The 16,707-nt window shown below is 38.0% G+C and overlaps 1 protein-coding gene across 7 annotated transcripts in view; it reads right to left on the reverse strand.

Moving 5' to 3' along the window:
• The window catches only part of SMYD3 (SET and MYND domain containing 3), a 385,946-nt gene that overhangs the window by 328,946 nt on the left and 40,293 nt on the right, over positions 1-16,707 (reverse strand). For 4 of the 7 annotated variants that reach the window (XM_059468065.1, XM_059468069.1, XM_059468067.1 and 1 more), the window contains exons 2-3: positions 7,179-7,242; positions 495-602 (exon numbers count right to left, since the gene is read on the reverse strand). In XM_059468065.1, coding sequence (XP_059324048.1) covers positions 495-602; positions 7,179-7,242 — 172 coding nt within the window. Of the gene's footprint in view, positions 1-494; positions 603-862; positions 996-2,001; positions 2,177-7,178; positions 7,243-12,928; positions 12,992-16,707 lie in introns of those variants that run through there. The other 3 variants (XM_059468066.1, XM_059468071.1, XM_059468072.1) reach the window with 3 other exon arrangements.

Raw genomic sequence — 16,707 nt, forward strand, 5'->3', positions numbered from 1 at the left:
GAGAATTTAGAAAAACATTAAAAAAGGTAATTGAGATTAAGAGAATCCAGCATGGAAAGCATGCCATTGTGCCCTCTAAAGAAAGGGCTAGCTACCAGTGCTTCTGCCCTAACCATTCATTCAAACAACACTTTATGAGGCTTCCATTAGGTTAACAGAAAACCACCAATAACTTCAGTAGTATTGAAGGGAAAACAGTGCCTCCCTATGTTTTGCTTCCAGGCAGAAATAAGCTGAGAATGCAACCACATAGCCATAGGAAAAGTCAATAAACATGTCCCTTAAGCTTAGTTATGTCTGGTTTGGAATCTCTTGATCCTTTCAGCATTTCTACAAACTAATCAGTAAACTTGTAATGCAATTTGCAGTCTAATTTTTTCCAGCACTCCCAGTCACTTCAGATTTGTAGTTCATAATTGCATTAAAAATGTAGAGTGAGAAAGTATTTACCAGAATTTACTGCACTGAATCAATTCTAAAAGAGCATCACTTACTAGTTTAAAAACAATCCTTCCAGCAAGTCTGACAGAGTCTGGAGGAAAATTGGGCTCGATGCTCTTAAGACATTTGCATTCCTGTTTGTGGTCCAGCCAAGCTTCTTTCTATCAGGATATTTTTAAAAGGAAGAAAATGAAAATCAGGTGCATTTTATTTTACATAAACTTTATATGTACACACATATTTTACATATATATGGTTATCTATGGTTATATATGCACACAAACATGCTCAAAACAATATGAACTAATTCTTCTTTGTTGTGGCATGAAGCAGCTACAGTATGTAGTTGACAAGGAGTGGTCACTGATACCAAAACAGGAGACAGAACCAAAAATATTTTAGTTACATATATTACCCAAACCTGAAATTTTGTTTCATGGGCCACTTTGATTAGAATAGCAGAGACAGATTAACACTTCCATAGCAGGGAAGAGGCAGGATGGTAAGATAAAGGAAACATTGAAATGTGCCTCTTTTTTCTCCACCATTCATTGTTGCCCCAAGGTTAGTGCAGAAAAGCAGCAAGAATGAGTCTTCAGCTAAAGAAATATATTGGAAGAAAATTTCTGATCAATTTTTTTTCTTGTCTTCTGTTTCTACAAGCAGAAAATTCTGCTTATAATATACAAAAAGTCTAACATACTACATATTTACACATTTTATTTGCATATTCACAATTCATATTTGAAGCCAGACAGCTGTTTCAAATAGCTTTAATAGCAAATTAAAAGAACAGGACACAATGAAAATTTGCTACAATGACAAGTACTCAGAACCAAGGGCTTCTGAAGGTGACATTTTCTCACAAATATGCAGTAAAGGAACAAAAACATGAACCCAGAAAACCAGTTCCTGTTAGGTGAGTGCCACAAAGAAAATGATTGTCTAATGTTAGGTACATGTTCAGCAATTTTAAAAAAAGATAAAATGGCAGAGCTATGTGTAAGGGCACGTCAGACCTGGAGATGCTGACATGAGAGTTATAATTATTCCAAAGGCACTCACACAATTTTTTCCTAAGCTGCATAAGTGAGGGAATTGTTTCAGGTAACTAGGCTTCAGCACCAGTAGCATTTATTATATTTAATTCAGGATTTTTTCCCCTGTGGCTTATGTGTAATAAATAAGTGGAACATTTTATTTTTTTCAGATACATGAGAGATTTGTGATTTCATTTCTTTTACCCATAACTCTACAAGGAGAAAAAAATGACACCAAGAAGGCATTAATCCAAATACAGTTAGTGTCACATGCTGTCTGGCAAATAAAAGTTAAGTATTTAGTGCTGAATAGAATTATCCTTGTCTAGAAAAAACAAAGTCATCCTTGAAATGTCCAGACATCATTCGGTGTAATATAATTATATTGGCATTTTTATCCAACTTAAACTAAACATGTCCCCTAGGAGTAAGCCTTTACTGTCAAATTTTTTCCTCTACATAAATGCTGCACAGAATTTTAAACATGCTAGAGGTGATATCAAAATGATTAATAACTTACCCAACCAATATAGCTCTAATGAGATGAAATATTCTGGACCACATAGCATCACATGCCATGTTTCTTTGAGAGCATTCCCACGAGGTAAGAATAGTTTAAACACATGCCTTTAGTGAAAAAGCACTTAGGCCAAAACTGATGCTAAAAAGGAATCATTCTGATTCCTCTGCAGAAGGAGCTAGAATAGAACAGGGATTGCCAGTCACTTATTCCCAAATGGAAAGGGAGAGAGAGGAAAGTTCCAAATGCATTAAATATAATGAAATTCAACAATATTTTTTCTTTCTATCCATACAACATGGATACAAATCACAGGACAATATGAAAACAAAGATTTGTGACCCTGGAGAGACCTAATTTAAAGTCAGTCTCTAAAAATATTTATTGGTTGGACTTATGTTAGTATCACATTTCCTGGTGAAAGGGTTTTCTTTATTCTGTGTATCCTGGCTTTCAGTCAAGGTTTTATATTCTACATCCAGCATGAGTATAAACACTGTAGTGCAGAGACATGGCCACCTGTATGACTCTTCTCCTCCATGCCATGGAAGGTCTTCCAATTTTGCAATGACTCCTTTTTCTCCTGTTAGAAATGAACACTAATAGAAGAAAGGCAAGTGAACAGCACAGGGCAATACAAAACCCTCCTGCTCAAGGTTTCACTACAGTTAGAAACTTGGAAAGAATATCTTTCTGTTTATCTCCTCCCAAAGCATTGTCTCTCCTTCAATCTCAATGCATACCAAGTGCAAATCCTCAGGCTTCACCCGGGGGAAAATGGTCAGCACTCACACAGCTACAGAGATGGTGCAGCACAGAGCTCTTCACGGGTGGCAGATTGAGAGTCTGCCCGCTGAACCAGCAGCAGAACAACTCCAACTCCTCCCTGCACAAGCCAGGATCACCTCCTGCTGCCTCAGGTCATGGGCAAAGACCCCTCACAAATGCCTGCAATGTCTTGCATATTTTCAGTTGAGCAATTTTGCCAATGCACATCCAATTCTTTCACAGACATATGGTATTGCTGTCTCCCTTTGGAGCCTGAATCTACAAAAGTTCCTAAAGCAATGTTGATGAAACAAAGGTTTCCCTTGTCTTCCATGCAAGATCACAAAAAAAGAATGTTTCCTGCAGATTAATGCGCTAACAAAAAGCTGTTAAAAGCTAGAGCTTATTAACAAAAGAAAAAGATATTTTTCCATTGGAAGGTTTTGATCTGTTAAAAGCAAATAATTTGTAATTTCCAAAGGACTGTTTTAATTTTCACAAAATGTCTTTTTTTTAATTATGACATTTTAATTTTATTACATTGTTTCAAAAATGTTCAATAATATCACATTGTGAACTCTGCCTGAAATTACTCTTCCATTTTTCAGGGATTATCATCTATATCGTTGGTCCCCAATCCATGGGATACACCACATTAATAAACATTGCCACAAGTGATCACAACAGTGATTATGAGGAGCAGCAGATGTGATAATCCTACCTTTTGAGAGACACCCAGCCATCATAACATTGGTAGAAGGAAGGCAGTTTATGAAATTAGGTATCAACCAGTGGAAAAGGGACTGCAACAGGGAAATGTCAAATAGGGCCAAAAACCAATTAGGTCTGAGTGAAAAAAAGATTAAAAGCAAAAAATCCATATGTACTTGATCCTGAAGTCAGAATTCAGTTGCAAAAGGTCAGCCCAAAGGATCTCTTGTGATAAATTCCAGTTTCACATTTCTAATATATTTTAAATTAAATTAAAACAGTTTGCTTCAACTGGCCTGAAAAGGAAAAATAATGGGAATTTTTTTAATTTGGAACAACTCACTCATGATCTTTAAAACAGACATTATGGAGATTTTAAAAAAAATTGTTATTCTGATTTGTTTATAGATTTTTTCAGGACTACTGGCTCTGCATACATATTCCCTTAAAAGATAACTATTATCACTGCACGTTACAAAAAAAGAGAGGTATTTCCAAAGACTGTTTCTTCTCCTTAAGGTTAGTCTGAAGATACTTTTTTGTACTACTTGACATTTTAAAGCAAATGAAGATTTTTACAAGATATTTGCAGCTTAAAAAAACTGCTCTTTTTGGTTTTATTTATATCTGAAATATAAATCCACTGTCGTATTTACATTGAAGTTTCTTTCACAAAATCCACCATTATTCTAGACCCATACACCTATCGAATTAAACTTTTTAAAATCAGATTTTTTTTGTATTAATTCTGTTTTCATATAATGTATAAATTACAAAACTCCAGAAAAATTACAGCTGTTAAGCCTAAGTGTTTTGAGTTGCAGTATCACACGTTCAAAAATAATTAAATCATTCTGCAACTAAGTGTGAACTGCAAATTCAACTGCATAATTTGCACTTCAAAGTTATCTGTATTTATAAAACTAAAATAGTCCTGTTTTGCCAATATTCACTTTTTTAATGTGCAAAATGCAGTTTCATCAATACCCTGCTGTTTATTTGTTGACCAATTAGTTCAATTAGAAGTGCACATAATAATGAATTGCACTTAAGCTACAGAGGCTAAGTAGGGCACAAAGCATTTGGTTTAGCTTTCCTAACAGCTGCTATAAAACCAGAGCAGCACAAACGCTTTAGCTGGCTTATTAGAACAAATATGAATCAAAAGACAGTTCTCAAGAGCAAAGAAATCTGGCTGGTCTCAGTTTTATCTGTATCACATGCTTCAAGCCATCAATCCCAATAAATTCACTGCTTTGACTACAAAATAATTTCTTTTTTCCTGTTATTCTCTATCGCTACCTAACATCACAGGATATTACATACATTAATTCAATGTTAATTTATTTATATAAACAGTTCAAAAAATTATGTAACTGCCAATACAGAGTGTATTAAGTGCAGATTACTTAAAGCAGCAGTAGCCTGTCTCACTGAAATCCTTACCTACAGCTATGGATGGCTCCAAGCATGCAAACTCCAGAGCTGGAAGCACAAAGCAAAGACACTCAAGATGGCTTCAGGCTATCCCTTATGAATCCTTTAAGAATGTTCAGACAGTTGTGCTTCTCAAAGAGGAAGCTCCAATTCCTACCTCCATTGCCTCTACACCTGATTTGAACAAGTTATTGCATTACACTTTGCACATTGCATGACATTTTGCAGTCAGATTGCTGGTCAGTGCCCACAGTCTCATTTCATATTAGAGACCTGCCAACAGAAGCTTTACCAATGACTCTCTTAGAAGATGTTTTACCTGGCAAATACTTTGGTCTTTTATAGTCTTAATGGCCATGTTTTCCTTATGATCTCCCATAATAAATCTACCTGTGGCATTATTATTGATGCTACAGTAAGCACCTAATGTACATTGCACACATGTGCCCTACGATGAATCAAAATGACACTTCTTCCTCTTTTCCCTCCCCATATGTTTTAATCTCTAAAAGGAGGGACTTGTGGGATCTTGAGAATGCTACAGATTATATTAAAGCAGAATTGTTTACAGAAACACATGATACGTGACAAGATCAGCCCTGAGGTGAAAGACTTGGGGGTGCTGGTTGACAAGAAGCTCAATGTGACCCAGTGATGGGCACTCACAGCCTAGAGAGCCAAATGTGTCCTGGGCTGCATCCAAAGCAGGGAAAAGGATTCTGCCCCTCTGCTCCACTCTGGTGAGACCCCACCCAGAGTCCTGCTCCAGCTGGGGACCCCAACACAAGAAAAACATGGAGCAAGTCCAGAGGAGGGCTACAAAGATGACCAGAGAGCTGGACCACCTCTCTCACTGAGACAGACTGACAGACCTTGCAGCAGCCCTCCAGTACCTGAATGGGGGGGCCTACTAAAGACCTGGAGAGGGACTGCTTACAAGGGCATGTAGTGATAGGACAAAGGAGATGGCTTCAAACTGAGAGTATACTTAGCTTAGACATCAGGAAGAACTTCTTTACTGTGAGGGTAGTGAGGCACTGGAACAGGTTGTCCAAAGAAGCTGTGGATGGCTCTATCCCTGGAAGTGTTTGATGCCAGGTTGGATGGCATGCTTTGAGCAATGCTTTGAGCAACCTGATCTAGTGAAAGATGTCTGCCCAAGGAACTAGATGATCTCTAAGGTCCCTTCCAACACTAACCATTTGATGATGCTTTAATTCCATGATCGTTGGAATGTCAAAGACTTAGCTGAAAATTTTATAGAGTATTACTGCTAGTCCACTTTGACCAGTAACTTCTTTTCTTCATTTTTCTCTATTTAGGAAAAGGAAAAAAAATTACACACACACCCCCACCTAAAAAGCCAACCACTACCAACCCTCACCCTACCACCAAAAAAAAAAAAAAAAAAAAAAAAATATCACAGTGCAAAACTAAGAGGAACCATTTAAAACTTCAAGTGCCCTATGAGGCAATCCTCTATATAAAGTCAAATATAAAAGTTGAGGTTTTAGGCCTTTGAGAACTTTTCACCTTTGAGAAATATTTCCTAGGATAGGATCCCAGGTTACCTCAGGCTGAATGGATCTATAGAGAGCTCTAGTTGCAAAGCAGGGTCAGCTCTGGGGTCAGACCGAGCTCAGAGCTTTATCCAGTAGGGTCTCCAAACCTTCAAACACAGAGATCACACAAATACCCTGGCCAGCCTGTCCCATCTCTTGGCTGTCAAGAGCTTTTCCTTGTATCCCATGCAAACCTCTGGTCTTTCAACTTAAGCCTGTTGTCCCTTGTCCTCCTGCCATGCACTACTTTTCTCCTTGAAAAACTCCTCAGAGATGCAGTTTTCCTTAAAGCCTTCTCTTCTCAACAGATTCTTGACCCTTATTTCCTCTTAAAAAATTGGAATATACAATTTACCATTATAAAAAGTACTCCTGAAATACAAATTGTTTTACTGCAAAATTGAATCAGAGCTTCCAATCTACAGACAAGCTTAGGAATTATTCCTCCCCCTCTCACCAAGTACAGTCAAACACCACACATTTCAACTTATTTTTGTCTTTTGTACTTACCAGAATCTCACATTTGTAGCTTTAAAAATACTCAAATAAAACAAGCCAGCATTTTTAACCACTCTGTCCAAAACTACAAATAAATTACAGTGTGAAGGTATGACAACATGCAAAACTTATGGAGACTGTAAAAGAAGTCTTCAAATGCCTATTTTCTTAAACCCTTTATAGCTGTTATTTTTATCTTACCTGACAAGTTCTACCACAGTATTTAGCAACCTTGCACTGAGAGCATCTGTGCAGATTTTCATTCCTGTTTAGAAAGAAAAAAAAAGAAAAAGGGTTATAAATACAGATCAAGTTTTGTATTTATCCTTCTTACCTAACTAGCAGTTTCCAAATTTTCCAAGTCACAAAAAAATATCTTTAAAACAAGAAAATGCACTGTAATGAAAGAAGAAATTGTACATAGTTATATTCAGAGCTACAGTCACAACCCTTTACTTGTGTCACTCCGCATCTCTGAGGCCATTTTGGACTAACAGGAAAATTATCAAATGTGCTTTTGTCATGTAGTTGTAACTCTGAGGAGTTTGATTTTGTAGATATCATCATAATTAGAGCTGTGCAACACAGCTAGCTAATCTATTTACTATCTGAGCCTTGTCTTAAGCAAACATCACTATCTGTCTTAAACAAGACCTTGCTGTGAACCTGCAGCTGTGACATCAAATTTTATCTTTATAACACAGTCCAATGTTGACATGTCAGCAGAAATTTCTATTCTAAGAAAACACTTCTGATCGGTGGACAATGAAAAAAAAAAAATTCATGGGGGAAGTATAAAAATCCAATGAAAACTAGAAGGAGAACTACCAGACCTATACATTACAATCTAAAGGTTAAAAGCACCTCCTGACTGTAGCAGTGTTTTCTGATACTATCTTAATTTATCTATATGACTTAAGAAAATATCACTGAAGTTCTGTACATTTTTAGACAGTAAGTAAGCATTTAATGTGAAAGCACACAGAGAGCAAATCTTGTACCTCAGACGTGTAAGTAAAGATATTGACTTTGGGTGAGTAGAAATGAGAGATTTTGAGGCTTCCCTTCCCCTTCATTTTCCCATAGAAGATACTGAACATGATGCATTATTCTGGTAACACTGCAAAGTGTTCACTTTCATTTCTTAACATGCAAGGCTGCTCATGTGAGTTATGGTCATTAACTAGGCTGGGAAAACTCTATGGGTTTTTGTTGCTATTAAAACTAACGGTGGGCAATTTACATTACAGACACAACAATTATCTGGGCTCTGTGGACAGCACAACCATTACTACTTCCCCTCAGACTTCCTCCTGGCTGCCCCTCTGATCTCAGTGAAGAAGCACAGGTACCTCACTCAGTGCCACTATTACCTTGTGAGCTGCACAAGGCTGAACACAGCTCATTTACACCCAACAAATTATCATCAGGAGTAATTCCTCAGTACCCCCTTCCCCATCCTTCTACAAGGCAAGGAAAGAGGGCTCAGTCATGCCACTGTCCCCTTCTAAAAGTAATTTTAGTAATGGTATCTTTAGGTTGCTATAGTGTTTTACATTTAGCTGCCTCAAATTTTATTATATAGATTAATTCAGCTTTCCAATTTAATTGGGAAATAACTGCCTATAACAGCCCATTTCAAACTGAAGGGGCAAGATTAAGTGATCAGATTAAGGACTTTACTTTGCAAGATTACTGGTGTCCGCACATCAGCACCAGATGTGCACTTTTTACTTGCACTCCCACCTGATGCAATGAAAAGATGTAATTTGCTGTCTCTGCTGTCACCAAAAGAAAACTCCTCTGCTGCAGTCAGCCATCTAGAGACTGAACACCACAGAGTCAGATTCCCAGACCAACTGCTTTACAACGTGACCTTCTTTCACTTACACCACTCAGTTGCTCCCAAATCTTAATTTCTCTGGGTGACTTCAAAAAGGTAGAACACTATCTATCCAAAGGCCACATGCAAACCAGACAGAATCAGCATGCCCACAAACTTCAATCTAGAACTTCTGGATAAAGAATGTAGCCCACTTATTTCAGCTATGATGCCAAAACTGAAGAGTAGGAGCACACCAGAAATGCCATGGAGCATCCATCCTCTAGCAAAACCCAACCTCCCCTTTCCCTCAGGTCCCATAAGTGAGAAAAGTATTTTGCTGATATATCAAAGTCTTACTGTGTTTGAATTATTAAAAGTAAGAGCTGGTGCATTACCTTAGGACTCTTATCAGCATTTGGGGAGTTTAGACTGCTGCATTGGTCAAATATTAAGAAGAGCATTATGAACAGTTCATTATAATCAAGTAAAAATATTTTCATTTGTATTGCATAAAAACCCCTATTTTGTCACACAATATTTTGTAGATATTCATACTAACTACCAGGAGAAAAGTAATTTATAAACATTTCAGATATAAGTAGATATTTTCCAACAGCATTCTTTATCTTCCTACCTGAAAAGCCAGCCCTTGAGACAGAAAAAACTAGCAACTGTTGGATTTCTATAAACAGGATCTAAAATCTTGTACATGTACAATAGGTGTTTGATTTTAAGGTGCAATGCCTGAGGATGATTCAGAGTTAGAAACAAGTGTGAAATCGTCATTTTGCCAGCTGGGGAGAGCTGTTTCATCTTCAAGGTTGAGCAATGACACAAGCTTAACCACATTCTCGTAGAGGAGGATATATTTCTCAATTTAGATTAGAAGCTCAAGCAAAAACACTTTGCAGGCAGATTTTGTTTGTTCTACATGTTATTCACCAAAATACAATAAGGAGTTCAGAGTTGAAAAGGGAGCATGTGCAATTTTAGCCCCAAACACACTGAAGTACCACATAGTCCCAGCAGCAACAGGTAAGATGCAATTTCCAAAGCAGAATAATTAAAACTTTCTGGATGCTGAATTTAAATGAATCGATACCCACAACAACCCACAAGAGAAGTCCTTCCTACAGTTTTCACATTCTTCCATCAGAAGGCTAGATGCAATAACCTTAATGCACTGCAAGGATACCTGGCCTTGGAATATCTCTTGGGAATTTCCCAAGAGATGCCAGGATTTACTGGAATCAGTAGTGTGTCAAGTCACTAACACATATTCCATCTTTCTTTTGTAACACAACTAGCAGATGTGTTGCCACAAAGCATCAAATTCCCTCAGCAAGCTCAGAAGTTTCAACACCTTACATTAATATTTCCTTTGTTACCCTTGTCCCCAAGGGTTAACAATGCTGCAGTAACAAACACATAACACAAAAATCTAAGCACCACTCAAAACTGGAATTTTTGTCAAACTGACACTTCAGTCAGATTATTTGAATAAGGCAACTCCCTTCTGGTGCCATTTAATGAATGAATTATCCATTCATCTTTGAGATTTCTTTGAATGACAAGTAGATGTAGAATGCCTGTCAGAAAGCTGAATGGTAAAGCTACTAATGAAAACATTGCTTTCCCTTCCAATCCTTCTTTCCCCTTCCTGGACCAAAAAAAAAATTCCTTTGTATTTATAACATCTCTGGATCATGCTACATGGCATACTAAGTGTAAAATAGCATGATCTAAAGCTCTAACTCTTAAATCCTTTATAGTCAGATTCACGTATACATATATAGAGGATATATGTATTTTAGAACATTTTAAGAAGTAATGCAATTTCCCTGGTATATTTCTGTCCTTTTCAATATTTTATTGATGTCATAGGCTTTATTAAAGGAATTTTAAAGTCACTGTCAGATACTCCCATGCATTTCTTATTACCTGTAAACTTCACCTGGAGATAGTATCAGGTCTCCTAAAAGGTACCTACTGCATCTCACCGAATGTGACTAATTTAATGGATGAGAAAATGCACAAAATTTGATATAATGGATTCAGTTATACTTCAATCTCTAAAAAAATTTCTGCTGCAACAAAAAGGAAAGATGCAGCAACCAAAAATAAATTATTTATTTTCCAACACAATATAAACAAGATTTTGCAAATGACCAAAACCCCTTATGAAACAACAAGCAAAAGTGAGCATCTTGCCCTGTACTACAACAAACAACTAAAATGAAAAACAACAAGAAAAACCAAAACTCAAAGTAAGCAGTAGTTGTCAGTTGACCTCTAACATAATATTATGGTCAGGTTAATAATCTTTCCTCTAAGGAATTTGGTTATTGCTAAATCTTATCATCATTATGGTCTACAAACACTGTCCATAGAATTAGCTCTTCCAATGTGTACTGAGAAGGCAAAAGAGCAACACCAAATGCAGAGGTGGCTAGAACAATTTCCAGGAGGTTGATATGGACAGGAAAGAAAAGAAAACTTACAAGAAAGAGGAAAAACAAGTAAGACAGCTCAACTGGAATTGCCTGAGTGGGCACATCCTCCTTAGAACTTTTTTCCCCTTTTTTTAACACGTGATTAAAATCTTAAGAAATTGAAGAGGTTAACAAAGGTTTGCCTGGACTAACAGGTCCTATCAGAGCCACACCTGCACTCACGTAACTTAAAAAATATGTGCATTTCTAAAAACATCACATAATATTTTCTGCATGCCAGGAAATGGTCTAATAAATTTCAAATACCACAACAAAGTCAACCAAATACAATTAGACTACTTAATTTATAATGGCAATGCATCTACACTTCTCCACTGATTGCAGGCACTTGACTTTCAGCCCTACTCACAAAATAAGTGTCAGATAGAACTGATTACCAGACTGCATTCAACATGCCTTTCCACATAGTTTATTCACACTTCTGCCACATCTTGCAGGAAAACAGGACTATCTCACACAAATCCCCTCCTGCACTTTTGTTGTTGATAGTTTTTCAGTTAATAATCCTGCCCTGTATACATGAATGAAAAGAGCAGCTCTTTCCAGTGTGCATCGAGCTGAACTAATTTCCTGAACAAATTCTCAGACCTTTGCAATTCAGTCAAGCCTGTCAAGTGCATAAAGTCTACTTGGATTCTCTCAAGTATGTGCATTTCAGACCTGTCGCAAAGTGAAAGCAATCAATACCTACAGTAAGCAAAGAAGTCATTCATCATTTTAACTAATATGCTTCTGTCTTCTAATAATAAAAATAAAGTTGTGAAGAGCCAACAGCCATCTTACATTTGGTAGATTTGAGAGCAGAGTGGTTATGTTAAATGTAATTACAGCTTTCTCTCCACACCTCTCTCCCAATAATGAGGTGTAGCAACACAGTTGGTCCCCAGCTGCTACTGCACTGCTGGCTCACACGGGCACCAGGCACTCGGGGGAAGGTGGCTCTGGGGACAAGGGTGAACAGTGCCGAGGGCCAGGCAGCACAACTCAGGGCAAATGTGTCTGCAACATCCCAAATCCAAGCCCTGGGCAAGCAACAACTCTGCAGCCAGTGAGTTGTGCCCACAGCAGGGACACAGCTGGGGTTCCAAGCTCCTGGGTGCTGACTTGGCTCAGCCTGGCAGGCTCATGGCTCTCCCTTGCCAGGACCCCAGACCTGCTCTGCAGTCTCAGATGAGCTGGCAGAGGAGAAGATGGTTTGCACAAGCCCCATGGCCCATAGCCTCTGAAATAAGGCTGCCAGGCTTTTCTGCCCTAAGGTTATGCTGTACACTGCTCTCAGGTCCCACACTGGATCTAGGCAAACATGAGTACACCAGGTAAGAAGGCTCTGAATTCTCTGCTCCTAAAAGTAGTGAAAAAATCTCCCATATTCTCCACATGCACACTTCATTGTGTTAGGTACACAATTTCATATTTTTTTTTAACCTAAGAGCAGCATTGGGAAATAGCATTCTGGGAGGTAGAATTAGAGTTAAAGTTAGCCACTACAGCTAGCCCGTGATGGCTATCAGTGATCAGAGATCAGAGTCATTATTCAAGTGAGAACTAAGACCTTTTATATAAGGAAAACACACCTACTTTACTTCCAAATAAAATTATAATCTATTTCATACCTGAACCCTCTACAGAAGTGGTATCGCATTGTCCAAGTAAAAGAGAACACATGAATGACCAACCTGTGTTGTGGTGTGTTGGTATGTTCTGTTTCTTCCCCCCCTTTGTTACGATGGTTCTGTCCTCCCAGCTTTCCCCACCCTAGTTTCTGTCTATTACTTAGTTGCTATGGTTGCCCCCATGTCATGTAATTTCCCCACCCTGTATCTCCTAATATGTATTATTTTCCCTCCTCCCTGGGCCCAGTCAATCACTCCCCACCACTCCCAGTCTTCCAGAATGTTCCTCTCAGTGGGAGTAGTGATTGGCTGAGGTCCCGGGGCCCCTCCTTTATAATGTATCGATTAGTTCTCCCTTACAGTCTATTATGTTAAGTACGTCCCCTGACTTCCCCTGATTGTTTTTTTGTAAATCCCACCTCCAGTTACCACCTCCCTTTATAATCCCATGCCCAACTTTTTTTTTTTCTCGCGCGGTCACTCCCTGCTGGTCGCCCCCCGGGACATTAAACTCGTTTGACCCCAGAGAGTGTCCGGCTCTTTTCTGCTCCGCCCTATTCAGCAGCTCTACCCCGAGACCTCGTCCTGCAGGCACAGCCCAAGGCTATTACTGCCGAGGGGTGCTTGAAGCTGCCAGCCCTGGGGCCTTGCCACCGGGGCTGACACCCCCTGCTGCAGTGGGACTGTTGGCCACCTTCTCAGCTAGCCAGGTCACAGGGTCTCCGGCCAGTCATCGCTGCAAACCTGTTGATGAAAGGTTAGTTAAGACAATTTGCACTCTAAAGGACACTACTTACTAGCAGAAACAAAAATTTGACACTCAGAATGACTAGCCATAACTTAAATCTTGGTTTCTGAAGTCTTACTTGTAACCCTGAATGCCCACTTGCTGTTATTTTCTGTAATTCTTGTTATACCCAGACATCCATGTAACACCCTGAAACATTTGTGCATATATTCTACAAGGAAAAATCAGAATTCAGTGGATGAGGAGAAAGATGATCCTTCTGCCTAGAATAGGTGTCAGTTATGTTTTTACATATGTACTGTCTGTATTCGGTTTTAAAATTCACACTCCACAGATGTATGGGTCACACAACTTTAAGAGCTTCTGGATCTTATTTTTTTTTTTTTTGGTTTGGTGTAGTAGGTATATCTCCCATCATTCTTTTCTGCATCTTACTTTTTCTTCTGAAGAATACCTGGTCTGCAAACTGAAAAACATATTCTAAACAAAATTTGTAAAGGTCTAGTCACTTCTTCATTGCGGTATAACCCTTCCTGACAATCTTCATTGGAATTTTAGGGTTTTTTTCTTTTGGAGGTTGCAGGAGCCAAAGTCAAGGCTGGGGAAAAGAAAAAAAGAAAAAAAATTCCAAGTACTAGATTTCATTTCCTTCTGTATAGAAACTGGTCCTTGTGTTCACCCAGTGATTGAAGTATCGCCAAATTTAGATAAGAGAGCGTTGATTTTTCAAAACCTCTTTGCACTATTTTGAAAGAGAATGGTGAGACATTCCTTGCTGAAATTGAAAAGTTATCTAGAGCCACAAAGATGTCACTCCCATGGTTAAACTGAAAAAAACCAAACAAACAAAAAAATCACATGGATTTTTTTAAGAGAAAGACACTAAAATGTAGCACTTATTATATTACTTTATACAACCTAGAACAGAATTATACCCTTCTCCACTAAGTTGGTAAATAGAGAAATGCTTCAGATGTGCTTTCCAATAAAATTAGTGAAGGAACTTATAAAAAGAAATATCAAAACATATGGCTCTCAAATTTGCATGAAATTTAATCTTAACTTTGAATTCTACTTTTCCATTCAACATTTACCTCTCATGCTACATGAAAACACCAAAAAATCTCTCAACTAAAAATAAAAATATTTACATTAGAAGCAATTTCAGTAGTACAAGACCCTAAAACTCGTTCAGAAGTGCTCAGCATATCCCAAAACGAGGCGTTTTTTGTCCTAGAAGACAAGCCTGGCTTTAGAATATATTTACATTTATAGACGTGTACACACAGTATATGTACAAACACACACACACTTTATCAACATTCACGATGAATAAAACAAACTGATTTCACAACTGAAATCAGTGGCTGTGTGAAAACACTGTCATTATTCCCCAGCAAAACTCACAGCTGTCCCCCACTGAGAGCACTGAAACAGCATCACAGCAGAAGGTGGCTCCAAGAGCATCAGGAACTCCTACAAACTGTCTGTGGCACCTCCTTGCCCTGCAAAGCTGCTTTCTCACAAATCAAGGCCATCTCCAGGGCTTCCCTGCAGTGGGCATGCCAACATGCCTCCCTCCAGCAATTTCAGGCTTAAACAGATTATTTTCAGTCACACACTACATTCATTCCACCTTGGGATTTCAATCAAAGAAGAAAGCCAAACACTGTGCAAGACTAAGATTATATTTCAAAATATGAAAAGGTCATATCTATAACTTAGTAACCTGGAAAAAAAGCTACATGCAATTTTTAAATGCTCATTTATGGAACATGTGGTTAAAATCCAATGAAGTGAAGTATAATAAAACATCCCATCTTTCACTTCTCCCTATAAAAATGATTAATTTTGTCATTAATCTGATGTATATCTAAGTAGTTTTTTCTTCAACCCATAGGTCAATGTTCCACCAAAACAAAGCTGTTACTCTAAAATATCATACTGATGTAAACATTTACATCCTGGTAGTATTGCCTCTGGGATCATATGCATGTATAATTTTCAATGAAATACAAACCCCTCTGACCCTCTCAGAGAAGAATATCTTCATGAGCTTTTTTCTTCTTTTTAGCTCCTTTCCTTTCTTGACCACATATATATTTTTCGCATAAACATTTTTTAGAGATCCTGCAATGCCTATTCGCTTGCTTTTCTTTTTCCAAATGTGAACATCTATGCCCAAAAGATCTTTCATTCCCTATGGAACATATTTTGAAAGTGACAAACAAAAGAGTAAAATATTTCAGGCAAAAATCTTTGACAGACATAGTAACACAGATAGGCTGAAAATAAATACCAGTGCTTTTTGCCCTGTAGATTTAGAATTGGGAAAGGATATACATCAAGTGAACTCTTCATTTTCAATCTGCTTAGCCCTTGTGGTCAGATCACATCCAAGTTAAGATTCAAATAGAGGTGACTGGAACAGAATAGTCAGTTCTGCTTACTTATAAGCTGAAGAGCCTGCAAAGGTAGAAAATGTGAGTAAAATGCAGGAAAAATGTGCTTCTATCAAATAGAAGAAAGGGCAGAGAAACAGCTTGCTTCCAGCTCAGGTGCAATCTTGATATTGTGAGGTTTCACAAGACATCTGAAGTGGTCTTGTCATGAACTCATAAAAACCCAGTGAAGACTTTTGCATTAGAAGAACATGAAAATGTTCCTGACATCTGTAATTCTGCTTCCCACTTTGATCCATCCCTCTAGTGCAGGATGGTTTTCTGCTGTACCTGTTTCTCTTGGGATGCACTTTAAATGCACATAAGTTTCCCTCAGACAAAGGCACTTCTCATATTGAGTCCATCCTCACCTCCTAGAAATGCAGACTATTCCTGAGAGTACCACTGTTTATCTCAAAACCTATTCTACTCAACTGTGAGACACTGGGAAAACCTGATAAAAGATCACTTTTAGCAAATCAATAAACACCTGTACTAAATTTACAAATAGCTGCCTAACCAGTTCTCTTGCAGTTTAGTTGGATCCACAGCCTTTTAAATTACCATTAACTGACACATTCCATGATATT

This window comes from Ammospiza nelsoni, chromosome 3 (assembly GCF_027579445.1).
Source record: "Ammospiza nelsoni isolate bAmmNel1 chromosome 3, bAmmNel1.pri, whole genome shotgun sequence".
In the NCBI taxonomy this organism is placed as follows: domain Eukaryota; kingdom Metazoa; phylum Chordata; class Aves; order Passeriformes; family Passerellidae; genus Ammospiza; species Ammospiza nelsoni.